At 41.2% G+C, this 25400-nt stretch overlaps 1 protein-coding gene across 1 annotated transcript in view; it reads right to left on the reverse strand.

Moving 5' to 3' along the window:
• dlgap4b (discs, large (Drosophila) homolog-associated protein 4b) overlaps positions 1-23790 on the reverse strand; it is a 29111-nt gene extending 5321 nt beyond the window's left edge. Inside the window, exons 1-10 of the mRNA XM_078249588.1 lie at positions 23475-23790; positions 22588-23369; positions 22169-22383; positions 20171-20272; positions 19230-19380; positions 17526-17781; positions 7215-7654; positions 6101-6189; positions 4221-4708; positions 1083-1174 (exon numbers count right to left, since the gene is read on the reverse strand). Of these exons, the coding sequence (XP_078105714.1) occupies positions 1083-1174; positions 4221-4708; positions 6101-6189; positions 7215-7654; positions 17526-17781; positions 19230-19380; positions 20171-20272; positions 22169-22383; positions 22588-23369; positions 23475-23790 (2931 nt within the window). The remainder of the gene's footprint in view (positions 1-1082; positions 1175-4220; positions 4709-6100; positions 6190-7214; positions 7655-17525; positions 17782-19229; positions 19381-20170; positions 20273-22168; positions 22384-22587; positions 23370-23474) is intronic.
• Between the last annotated feature and the right edge of the window lie 1610 nt (positions 23791-25400).

Below are 25400 nucleotides of genomic sequence, written 5' to 3' on the forward strand. Positions count from 1 at the left end.
CAGCTGCCTCTATGTTTATCGTTTGTGCAAAACACAGATTGGCAAACTAAATCCTGCTCTGACTTTTTTCCCTCCGACACAGCCACAGTTCGTAATGCTCCAGGCAGACGGGCTTTTGTTTGTGCAGGCTCCACGCTATTGTTCACATTTACTGGAGAGCTATCCAATATGCATTGCGCAAAATATTATTACAAGATGTTTAATCATTGCAAAAACAGCAAGGGAAATTACACACTGATACAGATAAGAAGGCTTCGTCAGGAGACAGTATATGGAACAGTGATATCAATGCATATGAAGCATTGATTGTTGATTTGCTTAACTAAGGCTAAATCATTTCTTTACAGTGAAACCTCTATTGTGTAAATAGGACTGTATTAATGACAGCATTTAACTTTAGCTGAAAGTAGACAGTTAATGTTGCTTTCCGAATCCTCTTGCGATATGTCCTGTGGTGTTTTTTGCTACCTGACCCGAACATAATGGGCCCTGACAAAGTATCAGGCTCCATGTCTGGATTGGATTAACCCTAACCCATTTTATTATGTACAGCTCGGTTTGATTACCTTAAAATACAATCTATTTAGAAATGTCTCTCTTTCCATGATAGCAGCTTCTTAACCCTTGTGTTGTCCTCCCGTCAGATTTGTTTTTGAACAGTCAAGTTCAGTCAAGCTGACAAGTAAATTCTTAATTTACCAGCCATAATCATCTGGCCAATATTTGTGAAGTTCATATCAACCAACAAGTTTAAACAGATGGCTTATTCATTTGAGATGCTATAGTGTTATGTGCTGGTAGTTGGCTACAATGTGTATAACACCATTTCCAGTAAAACACGTCACCAGAGAGGAATGGCTTATTGGCTTATTATAAGCTCCTTGCATTTTGTGCTGGTGGGCCACCATGCCTTATTCTGTGTAGGCCTAATATGCTGTGTATCATTGCTGTTCCCAGATTAGTCAGTTTTCATCTGTGTGAAAGCCTTTATGTGTATCGAGGCAAGCATATCATGCAAAAGATAAAATAACAAAAATATAACATTGGTTTTGGTTCGACCTTAAAAAAAAACATATACACACCAAGTTTTGTTCACACAGTCCCCGAAACTGTTGGAACTTCTGGGACATAAGGAGCTGGGCACATCCTACTGCACTGCGAACCTTCCCCAGCACTGTAGAGAGAACAAAAAGCAACACAGATCCATTTTGACAACACACATTCATTTGTGACAATTGTTTCTCTCAGAGGCATCCTGTTATTCCAGCTATGGATGACACAAACCCAGACTTCTCTGCTATAGTGGTGTACACCACAACCTACGCTTATATCAAAGGTAAAGCAACAGCCTCAACAACACCAAGTGCATCACATCAAACCAACAACTCTGGTTTGATGCAAACCAAATGCAGGTGTTTAGACATTTAGGTGTGCTTTGCCCAACCAACTCCACAGGATGCCATGAAGTATTGGACAATAGTATCCTCTTTAAAAAGGCATTTAAGCTTTTTATATATATATATATATATATATATATATATATATATATATATATAGAGAGAGAGAGAGAGAGCTGTTGAATGAGAAAAACAACTACCAGATGGGAAAAGGGCCTTTAACAACAACTTTGAATGCACCACGACGCTGTAGGTTACCAGTTTCATTGACCGGTCAAAGGTCAATATGGAATGGATTTATCTGCGTTATTTTTTTTTAACGCGTAATTTTTTTTAACGCGTAATTTTTTTCTCAGATATATATATATATATATATATATATATACACACACACACACACACACACACATTATTTTAGGGCTGTCTTAATTGCTGAATTTCAATAGTTAATAGCGATTAGTCGCATGTTTTATCACATGATTAAAATACAATTATTTCTCATTTCATAACTGTTTTTATGTCTGTATTATGTAAACCAATTCTTACCAGTGTATCTTGATTGGGAATCAAAGGAATACAAAGAAGGTTACTTTATGAACTTGACTTCTAGATTTATTTGATTATTTCAAATCAAAAGATGTGCAACGAGACTGAGGTTACACAATCAATGTCTTCAGAAATATAGCTTGCCTTAAGCTTGCTTTTTAAAAATGTAAAAATAAATTATACAGCAAAAGTGCATGCACAAGATGACAAGATGGTCTGCAGTTAGTTGGCACCCATTTCGAAAGTGCTTCAGTTAATTTCTTCGATTTGGTTTCATCCACAGGTCTGTGGCGACTTGCACTCTCCAAAATAGTGCTTTTCCTGAGTCCGCTAGTATCAACCTGATTAGCTGTACTAGCTACATGCTTAGCTCGTAGATGGTAGCTTAAACTTGAAGTGCTTCGGTGATATTTAAGTTCCATTTCACACAAGGTGCATATTGCTTTTGACTTGTCGACGGAGCCGTCTGGGAGTTTTTTAAAAGTAAAACGCACCATTTAGAACTGTGTTGTTCATCTCCATGGCTGCAGCAGGAGGTCGGAAGTGTCTGTGGCAGTTTGACAACAAGTAAAGGTGCCTCAAAGGGTCAAAATAGTAGCAGCCAAAAATTGTAGACTAGAGCGTAGCAATTCTTCGTGGCAAAGATTATTTGGTAACAGCACCAGTGACGGTGTAAAATAAAGAATCTTTGGTGCACGCGATTAACGTGATGAACACAATTATAACGTGTTACGCTCTGTCTTTAATCTCATCGCGATTATCGCGTTAATGCCGACAGCCCTAATATATATATATATAAAATATAATGTACTCTAGCCTGCTGTCTGTCAGTGCCTGTCTGTTGCTGTATCAGAACTAGGACAAACATCTGCCCTTACGAAATTGGGAGTCCTATCGGATTACTGGATTGCAAGTTATGGCAATGTGATTATAGTTTAGTGAGACCCAGCTCTAGAGTACAGACTACTTTATTGTAAAAAGGTCACACACATTTATTTTGAATAAAAAAATAAATAAATAAAACTATTGGGATCACAAAGACACAAAGCGCCTTGTTCATAGAGTGGTGTGCTTCTGATATGAACTGAACATCCAAAGCCTTCCTATGGTTTGTTTGTATGCGTGTACATAAAGTGTATATTTGCGTGCATGTGCTCACTTGCTGATGTTGGAGCACTAATCTTATCTGGAGGTTTAATCAGTTCCAGAGTAGATTTGTGTAATTCTGGGGATTACAGGCCTGCTTGTGTGTGGTAACCCCAGGTATTACCGCCTCATCTCCTCCATGCTGAGTATGTCTGATAGAGTGATTGATCTAGGGCCTGAGGCAGATCCCTATATGAGAGCTCTGAACCACATGGTGAACAACTAGTCTCGCTTTGCCAGACCATCCTCCATACGCTGCGGAGGAGGGTCTGGCTAGTCCACACAGCATTCTGGGATGGGAGAAAAACATGCTCTGGTTTATTATTTCTTTTAAACCAATCACAATCGTCACGGGCGGCGCTAAGCTCCGCACGGAGCCGCTGCAAAATAGCCTCGGGAATGAACTGGTTTTGGTGGAACGTGTGCGTTCAAAAGTTGTTTTAGTCGTGCAACAGAAAACTCAGATTGGACAGACAGTCTAGCTAGCTGTCTCAATTTACCATGCAGAGATCTGAGGAGCAGTTAACCATAGTCCTGATAAATCCACCAGAGTGGCTGGAAGGAAACGGACATCGGCGAAAAGAGATGCATCCGGCGGAATTTCCTGCGGCACCGGCGCAATCCCGGAAGTGGAACGTTGTGGATATAGATTAGACAGCAACAGACCTCAACAGGCTCAGAGTGACGGGCTCAGGATGCACGGATCATTTCAGAGGGCCTGCACATGTTGCTGCAATGCTTTGATTGTAGATTTGGCTTTGTTCTGCCATTTCTGGGCAAAATAATTTAGCTCAATTTAAGAGGTGGACATTTATGCTAACCCAAGAGTAAACCATTAGATGTAATTGGATATATCATTGAAATAGAAACGGATCATACCATTACCGTTTTTGTTGCTCTAGCAGCTAATTAAATATCTTTTTATAATTCAATATCCTTTTGGTTATGTCATAACCAAGTCTTCCTTGCATGAGCATTAGGCATGGGAACAAAAAGGATTGGATTGTGCAATGGTTACCACAGTGTGCAAGCTGGCCAGATGAACTTGTCAAAACCTCGCCTGGAGTTGGAAACTTGGAGGCAATTTAACAAAAAGACCTGGGGTTAGAACAAGTACCCTAGCATCCTTACCCTCTTCTGAGAGCTGGTTGTCTTTGGTCTCCTGCTCCATCTGCTGGCACCAGCCTTCCATGCGTCCCGTCTCGGCCTGCAGCAGCTTTAGGAACCAGTGGCCGTCTCTCCGGCACAGTGTTCCCGCTCCTCCGCTTTGGGGACAATTGCTGTTACTCCCATTGCCACTCTCCAGCCAAGGGTCTGGAGGTGGTAGGGACGAGGGGTCCAGCGCTGGGTCCAGACTTTCTGAGAAGGAGGAAGAGCTACTTCGTGTGGTGGAGCGGTTGAGGATCTGCCTGGGCGGTGGAGGTGAAGAGTTGACACCAGTAGTGTCTCCGTTGTCTAAATATTCTTGTCCGGCAGGGGAGCTCATGGATTGGCTGGCACTATTGACCATGACTTTCTTCTCAAAGTGTTTGGCGTTATTGATATGGGAGGTGACGGGGATGTCTTGTGTGTCAGAGTCGGTTTCTTGTTTTGAGGCCATGCTACTGGAGCGACTGAGCCTGAAACAAAAAGGGTGAGACTGTTAAAGATGGACCTTTTCCATTTGAACAATTTTGTTTTCTTTGTTCACTGTTATGTACAGTGGACAAAGAAAACAATAAATTATTCAAGAACAATGTTTCATTACTGGAACAAACACACAATGCTTAGGTTCGACACTAAGTCTCTTCTGCTGGTCAATGTAGATATAAATAAACAGGATCAATCAGAGACTGGGCTTTGATTCAGTCAGATAATGAAATATAATGAGCGCTAGACCAAAAATCTTAACCCAATATTAGAGGAGGACAAGAACAGCAGAAGACTGGAAAAGCACTGGGTAAGCAGCGTAGGGATTGTCACATAGCACAAATGTGTATACAACATCGATAAAACAACAACAATAGCTCACGCCAGGAATCTAACAACACCAATTAGGGGTGTAACGGTACACAAAATTCACAGTTTGATATGTAATGTATATGTACCTCAGTTTTGGGGTCATGGTCTGGTATGTTTTCAGTCAACGGGTAAAATAAAAATAATTTATTTTGTTATTATTTATTCATTTAATTTATTTGAAAAGTACAGTGGCTCATTGGCCATAATTAATGTAACAGTTAAGGCACTCAAATGCTGGCATATAGTCAAAAATAAACAACACGTCAGTAATGCTCCAACATAAGACTCAGACCTGGTGATAATTCCTGAACTGGGCTGCAGCTTGCACTCATTTATACAGGGCAGGGACAAAGAGCTCAAGAAAATGCACTCAAGCTCTGCAGCGATATATAGCATTAGTTATTACTTTGGCACGGTCTGAATCTGCTGTGGGAAGCTGTCTGAACGCTGTGGGGAGAAGGACTCGCCTTACAGTCAGTTTTAGTTTTGTTCCGCTAATCGACACATTCGGGTGATGCCGTCGTAAATGGAATGTTTCAAGTGTTTTCACAGACAGAGCCGACTTCAGCTGAACAATGTCGGCATACAGTTGGAAACAAATGGCTGTCAATTGAGCTTGACTAACCCGGCAAACCGGGCTAAGTCGACTAGCATGCTACAGCTGACAATACAACTAGTTTGCTGCCAAAACTTTCGGTACTTTCTATTCCGTGTGTGCGAGTAGTCAACATAAATAGAAATTGTTGACGTGTTTGGGTCACATGGGAGTACTGAACCAATGTTGCATTTGCATACCGATCTGAACGTCCTGTACCGAAACGGTTCGGGACGAATACACGTATACCGTTACAGCCCTACCACCAAAACACACAAGGATAGTTTTCAGACAAAAACATTCACGTTGCTTTCACATGTACATGGCTTCTGTAAAGGGAAAGAATAGTCAGAGCAGTGTGTGTGGCTATAATATAAATTCCTCACGTTGTTACAAGGACAGGAAGAGGACTTACTGCCACCCGTCCTCCACCTGTACTCCGATTGACTGAAATTTGGCCAATGGCGGGGTCTCCTCTCGTGGAAGTTCCTGAATACAGTCGACCTTAGAACAAATAAATAGTGAAATGAAAAAAGCATAATCACCGACCAAGTAAAAATTACGAACATTAACTCTGAAACAAAAATCTTGCATGAATGATTTCATAGACCTCTAATTCTAGCTAGTTTTAAGTACAGTAATGCAGGGTTGTTTTTTTTGTTACCCTGACTGAGTTCTGTTAATGCGCAGGGTCAGCAAAATGTAGAATATTTGGGAAGTTGAGCTTCATATCAAACAAGTAAAACAGATGGCTTATTAATTTGGAGCAAAATTGAGAAAATGGCTGTTATTAAAGCCCATACAGAACAGAAAGTTAATGTTGAGGGGGAACGCAAATAGGCATTTTCTCCCTTCTCCCTTATAACTACATTATACAGCCAGCTCTAATGATAGAGGGATGTTCACCCTAATGAGACCTTTAGCTTGCAAGCACATTTTTGGGCTTGAGGTGACACCCTCAGACATAGACATAAACCACAGAGGATTACTGTTAATAGGAAAGATATCATTTTTTCCTGGATTCAAGCTCAATGGGCAGAACAAGCTACACTTCAGAAGTCTTGACTAGGCTCTATCTTGTTTGTATGCATTAAGTAAGGCTCGGTCCACATTATCCCGATTATTACGCGGCTACTCATACAGAGATAACCCACTAATGACACCTGTGTCCCGGTCAGGCCGTTTAACTTCTTCTCCCGCGGAAGCAAGGTCATCCGTGAGTGAGCTAACCATGGCGCTAACTAACGCTCTGTTTGCACTGTTGCCATTAGCGCATTACTCTCCCGTTGTGATCTGCAGATCAGCGGTATGAGCTCCGTGTGAGCACAAATATTGATTTAAAAACAAATTTTATTAATTTAAAAATGGTCCTCCAGAGTCTATGATCAAAACTCTGTGCATGACAATGGTCTGTTATACAGAAATGATGAATAATCAGAAATGAGCACTCCACCAAGTCATGTAATATGTGGTAACAGCACTGATTCAACTGTACCAGCCCTGGATAGTGCAACAGTCCTGTTGCCTACCTGTATGCCAATGGAGGAGAGTTTCCGCCTGGGTACTGGCGCCACTAGGGGCTCCTCTGCCACTAGATTTCCTTTGTTTAATCCTGATTTCAGTGATTCATGCTGGACTACTGAGTCACTTGTCTCAGTGGAAGCATTAGTGGTGGTGGGCGCGATTGGCTCTCTGGGGATGGCAATGGGAGTGGGGATGATGTGTGGAGGGCGGGGAATACCCCGTGCCAGGCTGTTGGCACGGGTGCTGTCAAGGCTGTCGGAGGAGTTGCTGTGAGCGTGGCTTGACTGGCTGTTGACCTCTGACCTCCGGTCCTGCTGGTCTAGGTAGTTGTCTTGGGCAGACTCTGTGCTGCTCTGTACTGTCACAGATATGTAGGGCTTGGAGGTTGTACGCGGTGGCACTGGCGGAGGAGCAGCCTTCTTACAGGTGGTTATGCATGAAGAAACTGAAGAACAGGGGGGAAAGAGTAAACAAGAGGAAAAAGACATGAGAAAGAAGGATTACAAATGACCAGTGTTGGGGTAAAAAGCAGTGTAATGTGCTACTACTGAAAATTTGGTAACGAAACGTAGTTCCTTTTTCAATTCGGCGCAACAATATTTTTCCCAGGGACAGATTTGACAGCGACACTGCCTTCTCAGCTGCAAGCTCCACACGGGACGTGACAGAGGCTGGTAGCAGAGCAATCATGGCAGGCGAGAAGCAGCCAAAGCTAACTTTTGAGAGCGCTTTAAGCTTCGTGGCTTCCAACCGGAAGGCAGCCATTTTTAATTATGTATTTTTCATGTGTTTTACATTCTTTCGAACTCGTCCTAGGCCGTGATTTCAATCTTCTTGAATCTTTGCAGGTAGTATCTGTTGATCCTCATGATGAAAAAGTTATCCAAAGAATTTTGATAGTTGAAAAAAGTTATAGCAACTTCCTGTCTAAACAGGAAGTTGCGTTATCTTGGCAAGAATTATTCAGATTGCCCCGAAAATTGACATGGTTGTTCCTCATGGCCGGTTTAGCATCTGTGCCAAACTTGGCGGCAATCGGCCATTAGATGGCGTGGTTTTAATTTTTTTTCATTAATCAGCAAAATATTGACATATGGGAAACATACTTTGTCTAACTACTCCTGGGGCGTGAGTCTGATCGGCACGAAAACTTGCATATAGACTCGGAGGACCCTCATGACAAAAAGATAACAAAAGAATTTTGATAGCTAAAACAATGCACAAGTTGTCGAGGACCAACTTCCTGTAGGTGGGTGTCGAAACAGGAACGGTTGTATCTTGCACACGGCTATTCCGATTTACACGAAACTTAGAATGTGTGGTCTACATGTGATGTTGCGTCTGCCAGTACCCCCGACTGCAAAAAGGCGAGGGCCCGTTCATCGCTGCTTGCAGCTTTAATTAACTTCAGTCTCTGCCAGGGACCCCTGCTTTTAAAAGTAACGTAAAAGTAACGAGTAAAGTAAAAAGTTACTTTCCATAGGGGGTAACTAAGTAAAGTAACGGATTACTTTTTTAAGAAGTAACGAGTAAACACTACTTTTTAAAAGTAACTTCCCCAACACTGCAAATGACAGAGGTAAATACGTTTTAGTGAATCTTCTTTGGCGTCTAGGCAGAGTGAACTCAAAAAACAAGAACGGACCAATTACAGAAGATATAAGTGGTACTGAAAACAGCTCAAAGGCTGTATATCAGCATCATTCCTAAAGTTGACTAACAAGTTTTCTGAGCACGTCCATGTCATCTGGTACATAAATACACAGGGACATTGTTGCATGAAAGCTGGAACACAGCAGAATCAGGGAATCATCCTGTAAAGTGGAAAATCAAATCGGACAACACACACACACGCACACACACACACACACACACACACACACGCACACACACGCACGCACACACACACACACATACACACACACACACAAAGAGACAGGTGACAAAAACAGTAAAGCATTTTGTAGACCATCTGACTCTGAAGAATGAATATGGTTGAGAAGTTGGAGGAGGACATTTATCTGCAACACTTCCTAATGCCAAACCAAATATGCCCTCCAGCTGTAAAGGAGATAATAGAAAGGTATGGCCGTCGCCTGTAGTCTTTGCGGTGTATTCAAGGGAAGTTATTAGACGATGCCACAGTCGGCCTCCATTGCCAGTTCTTTGCCGTCTTCCTATTGTGTCAGGGTCTTATGAGAGATGTTCACTCCCATTCTCTCATTGATTTAATGATGGTTATAAAAGTGCCTGGTCTGATATACAGGAAAGAGTTTGACACCAATGTCAAACGAGCAGCCACCAAAAACTGATGCAATTGGCAAAACTATACAAAAAAAACAGTACACTAAGTAAGCTTGGTCAATGTTGGATTATTTGACAGTGCTTAGTTCCATGGTCACATGACAGCATATACACAGGGTTAAAAATTTTAAGCTGAGCTCCTTACAGTGGAAACTTTTATGTGGGCTTACATGAAATCCACACAGCGTGAGTCCAGCACTCGACATAAAAAGCTGACTTTTTTTTGCGGAAAAAAGACTGAGTCAAACATTTCCCTTCATTGCTCTGTCCTCTGTCTGACTGCATTATTTCACTACCAGTAGAGCCACACATTCACTTATCTTATCCATCAACCAAATCAATTGTCTGTGATGAGGTCAATACATATGTTCCCTTACAGTCTGAAGTATAACAGTGAGAGCAGAAATAAATGTGCGAGCAGGATTTCACCCACTGAATCAAAAGAGATCAAGCTTATGGGCTACAAATAAAAGTAGTGCCAAAATTACAACTGTGCGTAGTTGAGACATTGTACTTACAGATTTCAATCATCTATGGTTTCAAAATGCAAATAAAAAGTAACAGAGAGAATAGGCAGATAGATTATATAAAGACTCAAATGCTCTTCTGAAAATTCAGAGTCTGATGCCTTCAATCAAGAGACCACAGAAATCCCCTCATACATGGTAAAGGCAAAGTGTGATGCTGGGCCGCCATAACCTAATCTAAACAGGGAATTTTCTTGTACAACATTATGAAGCCTGTGGCTACTACTGTATATGGTCCGTTACACAGATCCTTTATTTGACACGGCATTGAAAAAAACAGTAGAAAGCTAATGGAACTTTGACAAGACCATGGAGGAGTTAGCACAGACTACTGAGAGGGACAGACGGTATTTTGAGGCTGAGCAGAGAGAAATAACGTTTGTTTTAATAAAAGCAGTTATGACAGGACAAGCTGCTTCATCAGTCTGTTATTAAATATATTTAATAATAATTTCATTTGTGGATACAGAGTATTTGCTGCTTTGACATTTTTGCTTAGAAACAGCTTGTGGTGCAGACCACACAATAATCAGGAAATCAGTGAGACTGCTAATGCCTTCATAGCCTAATATTACACATCAATATGATTCCACCAGAGGAAACTGTGGCAGAAACATTTCTAGAGAGAGACTACTGTGAGGGATATTAATTCAATTAAAATATTTTCCAATGAAATTACATGGTGTGTGCCTCAGGATGTCACGTACACAGAACCATAATCTGTACAAGTGACACATTTTAAATCTATTGTCCATTTTATTGACTCTAGTAAGTGGGCCCATACTTTTCTGTAAAGCTCAGCCATTGTGTACTAAACGCTGTTACACTCAAAGTGTAAAAGCAAAAATACACGATACATAGTCACTAGATTTGAGGTGCATAGGAGTCAAACTCTCATAAATTCTGAGATTGTGTTAGTGACATCCAAAAGGAAACTACATGACAGCATTTAATGACCCGGTGAGGCACCGCATGAAGCAAGTTTATGCTTAGTGTTGCTGCACTGAATGCTGTGGTAATCAAGAGTTTTGAAAAAGCCTTGCAGCAAACATGTGAGCTGCTGAGAAAACACTCAAACAAAAGGGTTGTTGTTCATTGTAATTCCCTTCTTAGCTTTATCTCTAATGATTATACAACCACCTCGCCTATCAAGAAACTCCTATGACCTCACACAACAACCTGAGTTGAGTTGCTGCTGTCAGTCAGCTATTCCATTGCATCAGCTTGAACTACTGCACCACGACTGACTCTAAGGTTCTCCTGGTCTTCCTCTCGGAGCTTCTGTGTGCTTTTATGGATTTGCACCCCCATTATTTAGAGAAACCAAAACTTCATGCAGTCTTTGTCAGCTGTTTTTAGCAAAAAATTCAGTAAGCTTAGCAGAGTTCAGGCTTTCGTTTTTATTTTTTTTTTAAAAACCTATACAACCCAGACTGACAGTGGAATGGATTCAGTCAAACCATTGTCTTGTGTTTGTACTGTGCAGTGTGGAGCCAATTGCAGACTGGATCTGCTATTGAACAGTGTCCAACCTTCTGATCTTTTTATCTTTATCTTACCTTAAACATACCTGAACCTCCAACACTCTACACCTGACTTATTCCAGGATAGAGCTTGGATTGTTAATGCTGGCCCAAGTCCCAGCTGATATACTGGACAGCAAACCGCTCCAATGCAGTCAAGGTTACATATCAATAAAGCCAAAACACTGACACCATCTGTAAACAACAGAGATGACACCCAAACCACACCCAAATTGGACCATCTCCAGACCTTGGCTGTGCCTTCATATTCCACACATGAACATCACAAAAAGAGACCGGACACACACACACACACCCTTTTGGATAGAGATGGTCCGATACCATTTTTTGCTTCCCGATACCGATTCCGATACCTGAACTTGCGTATCGGCCGATACCGACTACCGATCCGATACCAGTGTGTCATATATTTTATTATGTTTTAACAACTGTATACTACTATCTCTGTATGGATGTGATATGATTTCTATCTTTGTTGTCAGTCTGGCTCAGGTTAAACTCTTTGTGAAACATGAACAAACACAAACAATGAACACCCCAGAACTTCTTCTTTTATTCTCCAGTTTGACAGTCCGTTATAACGGAAAAATAACATAAATAAACTATTTAACGTAGATTTTCTTTAGGGCTTTATTATGTGGTATCGGATCGGTGCATTAACTCCAGTACTTCCCGATACCGATACCAGCATTTTAGGCAGTATTGGAGCCGATACCGATACTGGTATCGGTATTGGAACATCTCTACTTTTGGATATCCAGACTCCATTGTAAATACGCTGACAATCCAAACATCACTTGCTCACCATGATGCTTTGATTGTTAGAACACACCCTCAGCTCCACATTTTAAAGATGGGAACCACCAACCCAGGCAAAAAGCTGTCCCTGACATCCACAAGATAGATAGATACACTCTTGGTATGTTGCGAGACAGAAATTCAGTCTAACAAAACTATTTTCATAAACCTGCAGTTTAGCATCTACCATAGCTTAAACAGTACATGCCAATAGCCATGGATTAGCCACCGGCCTCTGACCACCATCCTTTTCCACCAGGAGAACCTGCTGAGACAGCTTCTCATTGTCCATGGTCCCTCTCATGACAGAGATAGATGCTGGGCAGAATGAAGTTGTCACTGTTGTGGCAGCTATGTCATGCCGGCTCCACTGCATCCCAGTCTGCAGGATAGCTGTCACTAACTGGGTGTATGAGGGCATAGAACTGTGTTTGGACACCTGCCCTGCAGTTCTCCGAGTGTCACATCATACTTTCGTCATTTTGAACAGAATTCACCCCTAAGTCTTAATATCACAGAATCTGCTTTACCCACCAAAACAAGCCCTCAAATCATAATGGACAGCTGCCTCTGAGATTAGACAGGAGATAAAGTAGTAGAGCTGGACACAATAAATGGGCCAGGCCAATATTATCAGCCAATTTTAGCTAATGACAAATATATCAATGCTGCATAGGCTATATTGGCTAATAGATAACAAGAAACTGCAGTACAGAAATGCCAAAGACAATGTATTTTAATTTGGAGAGTGTCAGTCTGTGGTACAGACATTCATGCCCCACTCGGGGTAATTTGTAACAACTTGGTTATCCCTAGACTTTTCAAATACCTCAATTATCGGGGCAAATTTGACCAATACTTGTGTAGTGTATGACTAAACACACCTAGACTAAAACTAATGACAATCCAATTATCCTCAGTTGTACTTTACTGCCAATTAGGAAATGTTAGTATGCTAACAAACTAACCTAAGATTGGGAACATGGTAAACATTATACCTGCTTAATATCAGGAAGTTCATTTTGTTTTAAAAATATTTTATGCAATGATTTGACTAGACACAGCCTAACAATGGCGTACAACCACATAAGTGATCAGACAGGTTTTGAACAAGTTTAGAGTTTAACCACATTATCCACTGTTCAAACTGTACTATGGCTAAAAGCTACTGGTTTTGCCATATCCTAGTTCTCAGCAGTGAAACTCAAAAAAATGAAGGTTGTAATAAACCTAACTAATGTCATAGTGTAGCAAAAAAATTAAAGCGTAGAAAACCGAATCTAGCTGATTCCTGATAAATGCCTGTTGAAAGCCAGAAAATGCACCCATGGCAGGACGTTCCCACAGATGGATAGTAAGTGGCACATGCTTTAACTGCCCATTTCCTGTAGGCTATATGCTTATTTCACAGAAAGCCACACAAACATTTACAGCTGTGCAAGCATAAAACACAGTGAATGTGTACCAGGTACTGGCAATAGAACCAGTGCTGACGAAGACTTTCTTTAATGTAAACTCTCAATATCACAGATATCAAAATTGACATGAAGCCAAACACTGTAGTTTAAAAAAAAAAGCTGAATTTGTGTAGAGGAGCTGCTCAGTAGAATGTATTGGTTGCTCTACAGAAGGGAATTTAACAACAGTGACAAGCAGATGCTTTGTGCCAAAAATGTCTGAGTGGAATCTGGAGTGGGCACTGAGCACTGCTGTTTTTTTGATGCCATCTGGACAGTGGTTCTGTTGTCCACTGCGAGCCCTGGCTCAAGATGTGATTTTCAAGGCTGGAAAACAATTAGCTGTATGAAACTACAGCAGTTGAAAACACTTTCCAACAACCCCATGACTTTCTACTCACCCTCTAACCAGTGTAAGCAATTCACTGATTACAAACTGATTATATATTTGCTAAACACTCACAAACTGAAAGAAAAACCACAAAAATAGGAAACTTTGGTCAACCTTTTATGTGCTAAAACCCCAAAATTGGTCTCCTCACTGTTAATAGCATTTTAATGGTTGCCATGGGAAGACTGGGGATAGATAATTAAATAACAGTTCTCACAATGACATCACTGTTGTATTTCTTTAGACGTCGAAATCCAAGATCAGGATTAAAAATAATTTTGTATAATTATTACAGAATTGCTGTTATAAGGAATCAATGTTGCAAAGTAGCAAACTGAGACACTGAAAGTAAAACAAGGGCTTTTAGCCATAATTCAGGGAACAGATTTAGGTCTCAATTGTTTATCGTTAACAATATGTTTAATTTTAATGGATTCATTCCCTCATTGGGCACATTACAGAATGCATCATTTCACTGACCCCTGATCCAATCTGCCTCCCGTCTTCCTTATGTAATCCACTCCAAAGATGGTCAAACAATCTCAATAACTGTGGAGCAGATGAGACACTCGGGATGACAGCTTTGGTCCCGCTTTCTCCAGTGTTATAAAGCATGTTGAACTATTCACCAGCAACAATATACATTTTAAGCTTATTGGTTGAGGTGGTGCTGCTCTGTGGTCAGTTGGAGCTGGACATGAATCAGGAACAATGATAGACAAAAGGTGGCTTGTGATGCTCTATTTAACGGTTTAGTATTGCTTGCCAAGTTGCCTGCTGCCTGCCAGTTGACCCATCTGTATTGTTAAATCAATTAACAGCCACAAGACACAGACAACCTTGCCGGAGACTATATCCACTACTTTGTCACCAAAGCCATTAGTCCAATGAAATATCATATTCAATGCTTTCAACAACAGCGCAGCTACAAAACTGTAAGGTCTTTATTAAATGTGATCAAAAAATGAGATTTAATCCATGTTGCAATACACAGGACAGGACACCATGTGGTACCAAATTGGGGCAGTCCTCAAATAATCCCCCTTGAAAGCCAATTTTCCATTTCAGCAACCAAAAAGAAGCAGCTTTTATGAGGCGGCTATAGACCATCCAAACAACTACATATAACTAGTCCTCATACAGTTTCAACAGCACCCCACTTAACTCCCATGGTGGAGCATCACAGCCATGAGTGCAGCACAGTGCTGACACACATAGTGGGAACATGCTTTTCCAATGTCAGCAACAGAGCACTCTACACATGGCAGGAAAAACTTAATTATAATACAGTAAAGAGTGTATCAAACAGATAGTATGACAGATCATTCGAGGCAGTTGTGGAGACAGACAGACTATCAGATACAAATAATCTCAGAGTTTGGAGATATCAAACTGATGACAGAGAGATGATTCTCCCAATTCCCTACACACTGTTATATCTTTGCTTAATGGTCTCACATTGTTTGCATCTTAGGCCTACTCTTCATTCACCAAATACTCCTTCTACTACTTAAACATCTCAGACAAATTAGCAATTCACTCTAAATGTAGCTACAGTAGGGAAGCAAATTAGCATAGCTAGTTAACTCAGTGCTGTTAATAATGTCGGTATGAATGAGACAGATAGACACAGAATGAATACCCTGAACGGTTTTTACTTTGAAGGTAACGTAACGTTAATACTCAATAATAGCACCTGCTGAAGGTTTTGATCAACGTCACACCCACACAGTGATGTTAAACGTGGCTTTAACGTAATTTACCGTCGGATATGCTCATGTCGACTAAGCGACAAACCCAGAGTGAAGTAGCGAACGTTAACGTAACCTACGCAACACGTTTCTGTGGTAACGTTAAACGGTTAAAGAGCGTCCAGTCACCACGCCATCAAGCTAAATTAATTTACTACGTAACATTAACTTGTGTAAGTTAACGGGAAACACACTGAGCAGCACTATTGCCGTTAAACACGGTTTAAAATACTTACCCTGCTGTCAGGTGCAGACAAAATATTCAACACAGCGGTTTCTGTGACTTAGCTAAGTTATTATCAGGGCGGCTGTAACCGGAGTTGACATTCTCTCTGTCAAGGCTGTGGAGAAGAAAAGCCGGGTTTTGTTGCCTTTGTTTGTGTCTCTGAGCCCGAGAGAGGCGTGTCTACTGATGCCTCCAGGGGCGCCTCGGTCCACAGTTTGAATATTGTACCCATAGACGTAACTATGGTGCACATTACGGTGCTTTTGATATGACGTGGATACTGTACACTGACGCAGTTTTATGTTTTATTACGTGTTGCAAAAAAAAGCTCAATGCTCTGTGTCAAAGCACAATAAACCATCACAATGCATTATTATTATTGTACAGCACAAAACAAAACAAAATAAAAATAATTCAGAGAAATAAAATCTGATCTAGACTATTAGGCTACTGTAGATCTTCAGCAATATCAGAATGGAAACTAAATAATTCTACCAGCCTGAAGGCAGCATATGCTCCATGGTCTATTCTATTTAGAAGATTATGGGGAAGAGCGCCACATGGTGGGTAATGAATGGTAATAACCCAAGCATAACGTCAAGGTAACAAGCATAGGCCTATTGCCAGTGCTTTCTTGTGCTGATGTGTCCTGTAATCATTTCAATGACAACCAAAGCTCCACTGGCCAATAGCGCCTTTTTTTTGGGATCAGTTTGACTTGATAGTGAGTTTTGATAGCATCTTTTTAAGGTAGAAGAGCTGGTTTTAATTTGTTACCTGTGTGTGTGGGTAGGATGCTTTGTCTGTCTGTCCCCAAACGTTGAAGAAAAATTGCAAGCTGTTTCTATTTTGGGGCTTTGTCCAAGCCAGTGGCTATCAGGTAAGAGCCAAACTGTTCTTTCCATGTCTTCCACTGTGTAGAAGGGCTGTCTAGCATGGGCAAAAGAGGCTGCATTTGAGCTAAAAAATGATGGTGTGTACATGTTGGAGGACTAGTATCCCACTCAGGACCAAGGAGCATTTAAATATGGGAATTACCCATCAATCCAAAGATTTTGGCCCATGTGTTTGAGTCACTCTGGACTGAAGGGGTCAACACTTTGCAAAAATCATCAAAGTTTAATAACCAAATAAATAACCAAAACAGATATGCACTATGCATATTGTGTATGTTATAAAGAAAGCATTCAAACCATATAACATAACACTGCATCATGTTGAGAACTCCAAGAAACCATTTCCCCTTTCATATTGTTTATGAAGTCAAATGAATTAATTTGCAGCAAATTTATCATCTGTTTTTCAGCCAGTGACTCACCAGTGTTGGTGCTGTAGGTGCGAACAGTGGTGTCAATTGGAGGCGGTGAGCAGCCTGAGTCTATGGATGCTGTGTCATCATCTTGGGAACAGCCAGCCTGAATGGCTCTCAGGTAGCTGTGGCTGCGGGATCGGAAGCATGTTGGCATGGGCAAGTCTAGAGGCTCTGGGTTGTCCTGAGAGTGGGAACGGGAATCTCTGAATGTGGACTCGGAGCTGCGGTCCTCATAATGATGACTCATTTCCAGGTCCCGTAGCTGGAGGAAGATTAGCAAAGACAGTAACAGTAGTTATGCAAGTAGAACAGTTACTGCATGAGTGGGATTATTTTGATAGAAGCTTCTTCTAGCGGTGAAGGTGACCATTAACGGCCCAGCCGCTCAGCTGACTGTTTCTGTAAAGGACATTCTCCATTTGTGAGACACATCTGATGGGATGCAATAAAATGGCACCAAAAGGGTCAAAGTTTAAGTGTGTGGCAATAAGGTACAATTAGTTCTAAGTAGTGCAGAGCACAGTCACACAGCACAGTGCTCTTCAACCCATTGAAACCAGTGTTACGCCTCCTGCTTCCCTTCATGCTGGGTTTCTGTCATTCATCTGTAAAATGCATTTTCATTTTTTGACATTTCTTACATGGCCAGCTATATAAGAACTTTAAATTTATAGATAACAAAAGAAATGCTAAGGCAGGAGACATTTTTGGGTTTATACAGCAACTACTTTTCTGAGACTTCTTTTGAAGAGTAAGAACCAGCTTTGCAGATGATGGGTTTCATATTTTGTTGATTGACAGAAACAGCCTGAGTAGGAGGACAAAATGTGTAGCAAATTATTTTGATGGTTCACTGACTGGTGACAGAAGCATCTAAGGGGGCGAGTGCAGAAGAGGCAGAGCAAAAGAAAATGAAGCAGATCATTTACACCTAGACACATTTTGGAGTCATGTAAAATGCTAGGTTAGGTATTGGTGTTCTGATTTAGCTACCTATTGTCAATACAATTTGTTTCGCAAAACATTCCAAAATTATACAACTTGACCCCAACAAGTCTACATTATATTGCATATTAAATGTGTTTGGTATGCTGCTGTGCATGCAAATTAAAGCAATAAATTCATATATTGGACACATTTGTTGTTAATATGGTGACATCTCAAGAGATTGGGTGTAAATCCTGTACTAATAGCCTGCACTCCCTCATTTTACTAGTTCATTGAAAAAGATCAGAGCCCCTCCGCATAGTTGTTCATCATCTTGTTTGACCTTGTCAGTGGCAAGCTAATAGCTCTTATGAAAGTAGATAAATTAGACTTAAAACTATGTCATTAATTTGTCAAAATTAATATGAGATACATTTGGAAAATAGGGATTCTTTGTTCACAGGAAGCTCATTTTATTACTGTCATTCAAGCTGTATCTGTGAAAATGCAAAGTATACTTCGGAAATTAGTTTTAGTGGCTCAAGACAGACAAAGGGATCTTTGAAACTGACTGCTGATTTAAAAGTAGAGTGTTTGCTTGGAGCTACGGTAAGTCATGTAAATTTCGAGCAAGTACAGATGTATTCTTAAGTCATTAGAAAAATGTTTGCTTAGCTAATGAGAGAAAAAGAGACAGACAATAGAGAAACAGATTCATTATTTGGCCTCTGACAGCTCACATTAAATGCAATCCCTATCTTTCCTTTCCAGACCAGCACTGACCTGTCCCAAGCAGCTACGTCTGCCCAAGGTGCTGCAGGCCTGGCTGAAGTCATCATCATCCCAGTGTGGCAAAGACAAGATTGTACCCCCAATGCAGTCCAGGTTGTCGAGGCTGCGATTATTGGAGAGCTCTCTGAGAGATGGAAGACAGCTAGAAAGAGGAGTAAGATGAGAGGAAAAACAAGATAAAGGAGATGTGTTAAGGGTACGAAATATAAAGAGGAAATTAAAGGCGATGTCAGGACATATTCAGGGAAAGTATGGAAAAACAGTTGATGTTTTTTATTATACGATGACAGGGAGGTAGAAGGGAACATGGATCGGCGAAGAAAATGAACAATCAGCAAAACCAGGAATTGAAAGAGAGATAAAAGGTAGATAAGGTTGTCATTCAAGTTACTTATTTCATTTCCACATTCATTTATGAGTCATCGTGAATCCAAATATCTACTCCAATTTAATCTCATTTTGGCATCAGTCATTTCAGCATCTGAGCATGCAAAGCCAGTGATGTCAGGTGACGCATGTACACAGCTCTCTGTGCCATCATGGTGCCAAAGACAAAGAACAGGTTTATGTTTAATCAAACAGCAGCTCTGAAGTTGTGTTTTTACTTATTCTTTGTTGGCACACAGTGATAGTCACATGACAGTAAACTGCCATGTCATGGTTTTTGGACACAGATGTCCCCTCATTCCCCCATTCGAATAGTGTGAAGCTCAGCTACTTTTCACCTAAAAGCACCGGGCAGATGGTATTTACAGGCTTAAGGGAGGTTGGCAGTTGTTGGCAGCAGGGCATGAATTTGGCATTTGGAGTTGCCACTGACTTTACAGGCATCGGAGGGCGGCAGTGCAAAGTCATTGATTGTAAATGATCCAATCAGACAAAAGTGTTTTGCACCACACTCCTAAGATGTGGCTTATAGACCTATCACTGACCTGCTCATTGACCTGCCCAGCTGGTGCAGAGAGGACACACTGTGGAGTGGAGACCACAGGGCATCCAGCTCCCCTTGCAACAAGGTGTAATCCAGGGTTCTGCTGCTCACGCCAAACAGGGTGGAGCAGATTGGAAGAGAGTGGGGTTGGATGGTCAGGCATTGGCAGGGGGAGTAGGGTTAGTCATTCAAGCATGCTTAAGGGAAGAATAAATCCTTAAATTTGTAAAGATAGACTTTAAAGGGATCTGAAATATTGTATTTATGTGGAGGTGTATATGTCAGGAAGGCCCCTGGCTGTGTTTCTCAGGATGATGCTTGCTTCTTTTGGTTGAATAGTCTTACATCAACACTCGATCTCTGATCCAACCAGAATATACCCACTGTGAAAGTGTTTGCATATACAGTAGTGCGGCACTGATATTTTGACACTGCAACCTCCAAACTTAAGGATTACATTGTCAACTAAAACATGATCTGCTTTATAGAAGGTTATTGTCACAAATGTCTTGACATTTTCAATATCTGGAACTACCTTGGTTAATATCAAAAGTCGATTATAATATACATGTGTGCTAATGAAAATTTAAAGCATAGTTCAATTTACTTACTTACTGTACAAAACATATCCAAAGTACAGTAGAGTAAGACAAAGTATGAACATCTAAGACAAAAGACATATATATATATATATATATATATATATATAGAGAGAGAGAGAGAGAAATATATTGATTAATAAATTAAAAGAGTTTTGTCTTATCTTTTATCTTAATAAAAAAAATCCCTGCAGACAGTTATTTTAGATTGAAACTATTTTATGTTTGACAGCAGATGGAACTGCTGACAAAACCTTTTGCAACTTAAGGACAATGTGATTGTTCTTCTGCAAATGAGCTCTTTGAGCTCTGAAATCTGAGTAGACATCACAAAACATGACCGTTTTGTATTGCTTAAATTTGCTGCTCATTGCCTTAGATACAAATGAAAGAATATGAATGCATTTCTGTCATTTTATGAAAAGGTACAGTCAACTCAGCTATGTCCCATTGCGCCTTCGTCACATATTGTAAAATATGTCTGCTTCAGAAAGCATGTCATTTTAAGACAAGTGATGCCAGTCAGTCGGAGAGAGATTTACTGGTTGATTGGAAACAAACAATGATTCAAATTAAACAATACAATTTCTAATTATGTGATTCAAATTCAGTTTTTCAATGCAATTTCAATTATTCAAGTTTAGCAATTCAAATTCAAATATAAATGATTCAAATTCAGCCCATATAAACTACCCTAATGTGGTCTGTATCCTCTTAGCTAGATGGCTTCGTGGGTCCAACAAAAGGAAGGTAAAAGCTGATGTAGGTAGTACTATGGTATGATAAGGTTACTACCTGGTAGTAAGGCTGGTGTGTGGAGGACAACAGGGAGTCTGACACCACTTAATTCTATGTGTGAGTAAGCGCAGCGTAGACTGTGTATACTTGTGTGTGCATGTTGTATGCATTTGTATTTTCCTCCATACTGTCATGGTAAGGCTGGGCGTGGTAGTTTTCCCTCTGTACGCCCAGAAAATAGTGGCTTATTTATTTTCTTTTGATTGTTGAGAGGTTGTGCCAATCAGTATTTTTAACTGTGTTCTTTGGAGTGTCTGGGTAGGCTCTGAAAATATATATATAAAACAATTAAACATTTGTTTATTTATGAACTGATCGTGACTGAAAATATTGGTTTGTTTTATAGTTCTTTCAAACCTTAATGATGTAAACAAACTTTTAACAGCATCAGAAAACATGAATCACTCAGATTCATAATTGTCTGTTGTTAATCGCTTGATAGCAAGTTGCAAACCAGTGTTCTCAATCTTTATCATCGGCTACTTTGGTTTACCTTTGAATCACGGATTGTACCTTTAACACAAGGTTGTTTCCCTTGCTGTTGAATACTAATATGTACTGCATAATAAAGCACAGCAATGTGTCTCAGTCTGTTGTCTTACTTGCGTTGGGGTAGCTGGTCGCTCAGAGACTGCTGCGTAGCCCTGAGGTAGCTCTGGCGACGAGCGGTGGTTTTTGGCGAGGGTTTGGGGCTTCCCTCTGAGTCGTCGCTGTCCTCCATGTCGCCCATGGCCTTCACATAGCTACCACTTCGCATCCGCCGACATGGGATTTCATTGGCACCCCCGCTGCGGCCTAATGTGCTACTCCAATCACCCTACAGACAGCATTAAGTGGATACAATTAGTCTTTTTATAATCAATGTCATTCCTTTATCACTGTATTATAGCTTTTCATAGTGAAGATCATTTGATATGTTTTATCCTACACATAGAAATAGGCATTTATGAGATTTTGTAAAAATAAATACTTTGTAAATCTAACTTCTATCCAGCGCTATATTCGCTTTAGGCCTACTCACCCTTCGTCCAACCTGTAGGTAGTTGCAGGTTAGTTCAGGTTGGCAGGATTTGGACTTGAGCAGGGACCTGTCCAGAGTAGCTGAGCCCTTCTGGATCACCTGTCTTGGCTGGCCCATGGTCATTGTGGACCAGGACCCTCCTTTCATATAGTCATTATCATTCATTACCATTCTTCCTGCTCCACCTAGTCTATCACCTCCTCCACCCCCAGGCCCAGTATGTGCCTGATACTTCATGTCATTGCTGCTTTTGGAGGAGCTGATAGTGTTGTAGCCACTGTGGATGTATCTGGTCTGGCCCCCCTGGCTGTCATGGCCAGTTGGACGCCCCAGAGTCATCATGGCCATGGTGTTATGGTAGCTGCTCAAATCACTGCTGTCCAAATCGTCAGAACTCCAATAACCTGACATGTTGGAGCGTGGTCGTCGCTTGGCTGTTGCCTCAGCTTTTGTACCCCGATCTTTACTTTTAGCTCTGCGATTTTGCTTCCCTCCGTCTTCAGTGCCAGACGAGCCTCCACCACTGCCAGTGGAGCGTCCATTGACATTTCCTTTCATGTTGTGGCTCTCCAGTGACTGGGACTTTGCAAAGAGCTTCTGTACTGAGTGCAGCATGTAACGGATACGACCAGGACTGTCTGTGCGCTGCTTGTCGGCAGCAACAGCAGACGTTCGATGAAACTGCAATGTGCTGAATCCATCACGGCCTCCAGGTAGCTGCTTATCGAACTCCAGCAGACTGGATGGTGCCTGATTCTTGGTCATATGATGTGATATAGTTGCTGAGCCACTCGTAATCATAGGTGTTCGTCCACTCAGCCCTGCCATGCCCATGCCCATACCCGTTCCCATGCCCATAGACATGGACGTGCCCATGGTCCCTGTACTTATCCCCCCGATGCTGTCTCCAGGTGGGGAGAAGTCAGACTGGTCGTAGGAGTTGTAGTGAATCCTGGGGAAGGTGCTGCTGTTGGACAGCTGGTTGTTGAGGGGCAGCATGCAGTCTGGTGGAAGGGAGCCTGGGTTGGCTGAAGGATAGAGGTGGGGGTCCATGGTGCCATAGTGGTCCATTGTGGGGCTCAGCAGGTAAGGGCTGCGTGGGAGGGTGCTGGTCTTCTGAGAGTAGAGGGCCTCTGGATGGCCTGAGGAAGGTTCACAGGAGTCAGACAGGTGTCTGTTACGGTTGGTCCCCAACCCTTTCATGGTGGCAAGGAGGTCCGACCTTCTAGAAGACCCCCAGGCGAAATAGAGATGACTGATGACCGTGAAGGTGATTCCTAGAAAACAGAGACAAACAGGACAGAAAGACACAACACAAGAGAGAAGTTTATAACTAATTAATATACTAGTGAACAAAACAGTAGTGTACAAAACACTCATGGGCACAGACATGCACATTCAAACTCAACAGTGCCTATCTGCTCAGCCACACAAACACGCCCACGTATGTGCCAAACCAGACTACAAACTGTAGATGTGAGTGAATGCTGTGCTGTGAATGAGCCAGCTTTCCATTGCCTCCCACAGTGAACATCTGTGTTCAAATGCTGAAAGTGGATGGAAAAACAATGTGTGGAAGAATGTTGAATGAGCTGTAGCCAGTGGGTCAGGGCATACATTATGGGAAAAATAACAATAGCTGGCAGTCATCTGTAACTCCAAACACCTCCACAGTTGTGTGGGGCTACAGTATATGCCAGCAGTCAGTAAACAAATATCTCATCTTTTCGGTCTAATTACATTCTGAAAAAGATTAGAAGAACATTAATTCACACAGCACAAACATTTCCATTCATGTGCACCAATCACCAAACAAATTAAACTGTGTTGGTGTAGCATTGGATATTGAATCACGTGCCCTTTCATAAAAAACAACAACAAAAAAGTTAAAAGAAAGTCTAAATAATAGACCTGCTGCCTCTCAGCATATCCTACAGTTTAGTTGTGATACATAACAACCAAATCTCTGGGAGGACCCTTTCTCTGCTCATTATTCCATCTGTTTCTCTTACTCTCTCTTCCCCACTCTTCCTTCTCTCTCATCCTCCCACCTCCAGTGGGTATCCCTGGCACTGGTCACCAAGCTCCTGTCCTATCTTTGCATGGCGAGCCAAGGATGGCAGGCAGACTGTCATAGTGAAACCAGTAAAGAGGATTTGACCAGCATGGGGTGGGTTTCAGGAGTTGGCAGCTACACCTCCTTACCCTACTAGCCAAGCTGTGCCAATGCCCTGTCTGGTAAGGATGGTACTTTATGCATGGAAAATGAAAGATGATGAAAGCCAAGGTAATACAGACTTTTATGGTATTCACGCATTGACAGGTATATTCATGATGGCTCCTAATGCAGTGTGGAATAATTACTAACAAAAAAATCTAATTCTGTAAAAGAATGCCAGGGATCTGCCATTCAATCAGCGTGAGTTGATCTGCTTTCTCTCATGCTTACATTTTAAGCAAAAGAAAGCTTACGTTTAAGAAAACGTTTTCTACGCTCTGGTTTGTGAGGAATGTATGAATGAAGTAAAGCGAGTAAATTTCTGATTTATTTTTATCATTCCTGCTAGACTAAAGGAACCCTGCCTATCAATGCAGATACTATTATTGAAAGTCTATTCAAAACTCAACGGTATGCATGCTGCTTCCTTATCTCTGTTGGTGTTGTTAAGTGAATGCTGTTTAAAAGACTACTGTTCTGCTTTGGGTCTAATTTTGAAAATTAATGTTTCTTTTACTACAGCATGTGAAAGAATTTTGGGTCATTTATTGTCTTAGCAATCACAAATCTAATTCATTATTAGTCTTGGCAGCTG

Source organism: Sander vitreus, chromosome 4, assembly GCF_031162955.1.
Source record: "Sander vitreus isolate 19-12246 chromosome 4, sanVit1, whole genome shotgun sequence".
Taxonomy (NCBI): domain Eukaryota; kingdom Metazoa; phylum Chordata; class Actinopteri; order Perciformes; family Percidae; genus Sander; species Sander vitreus.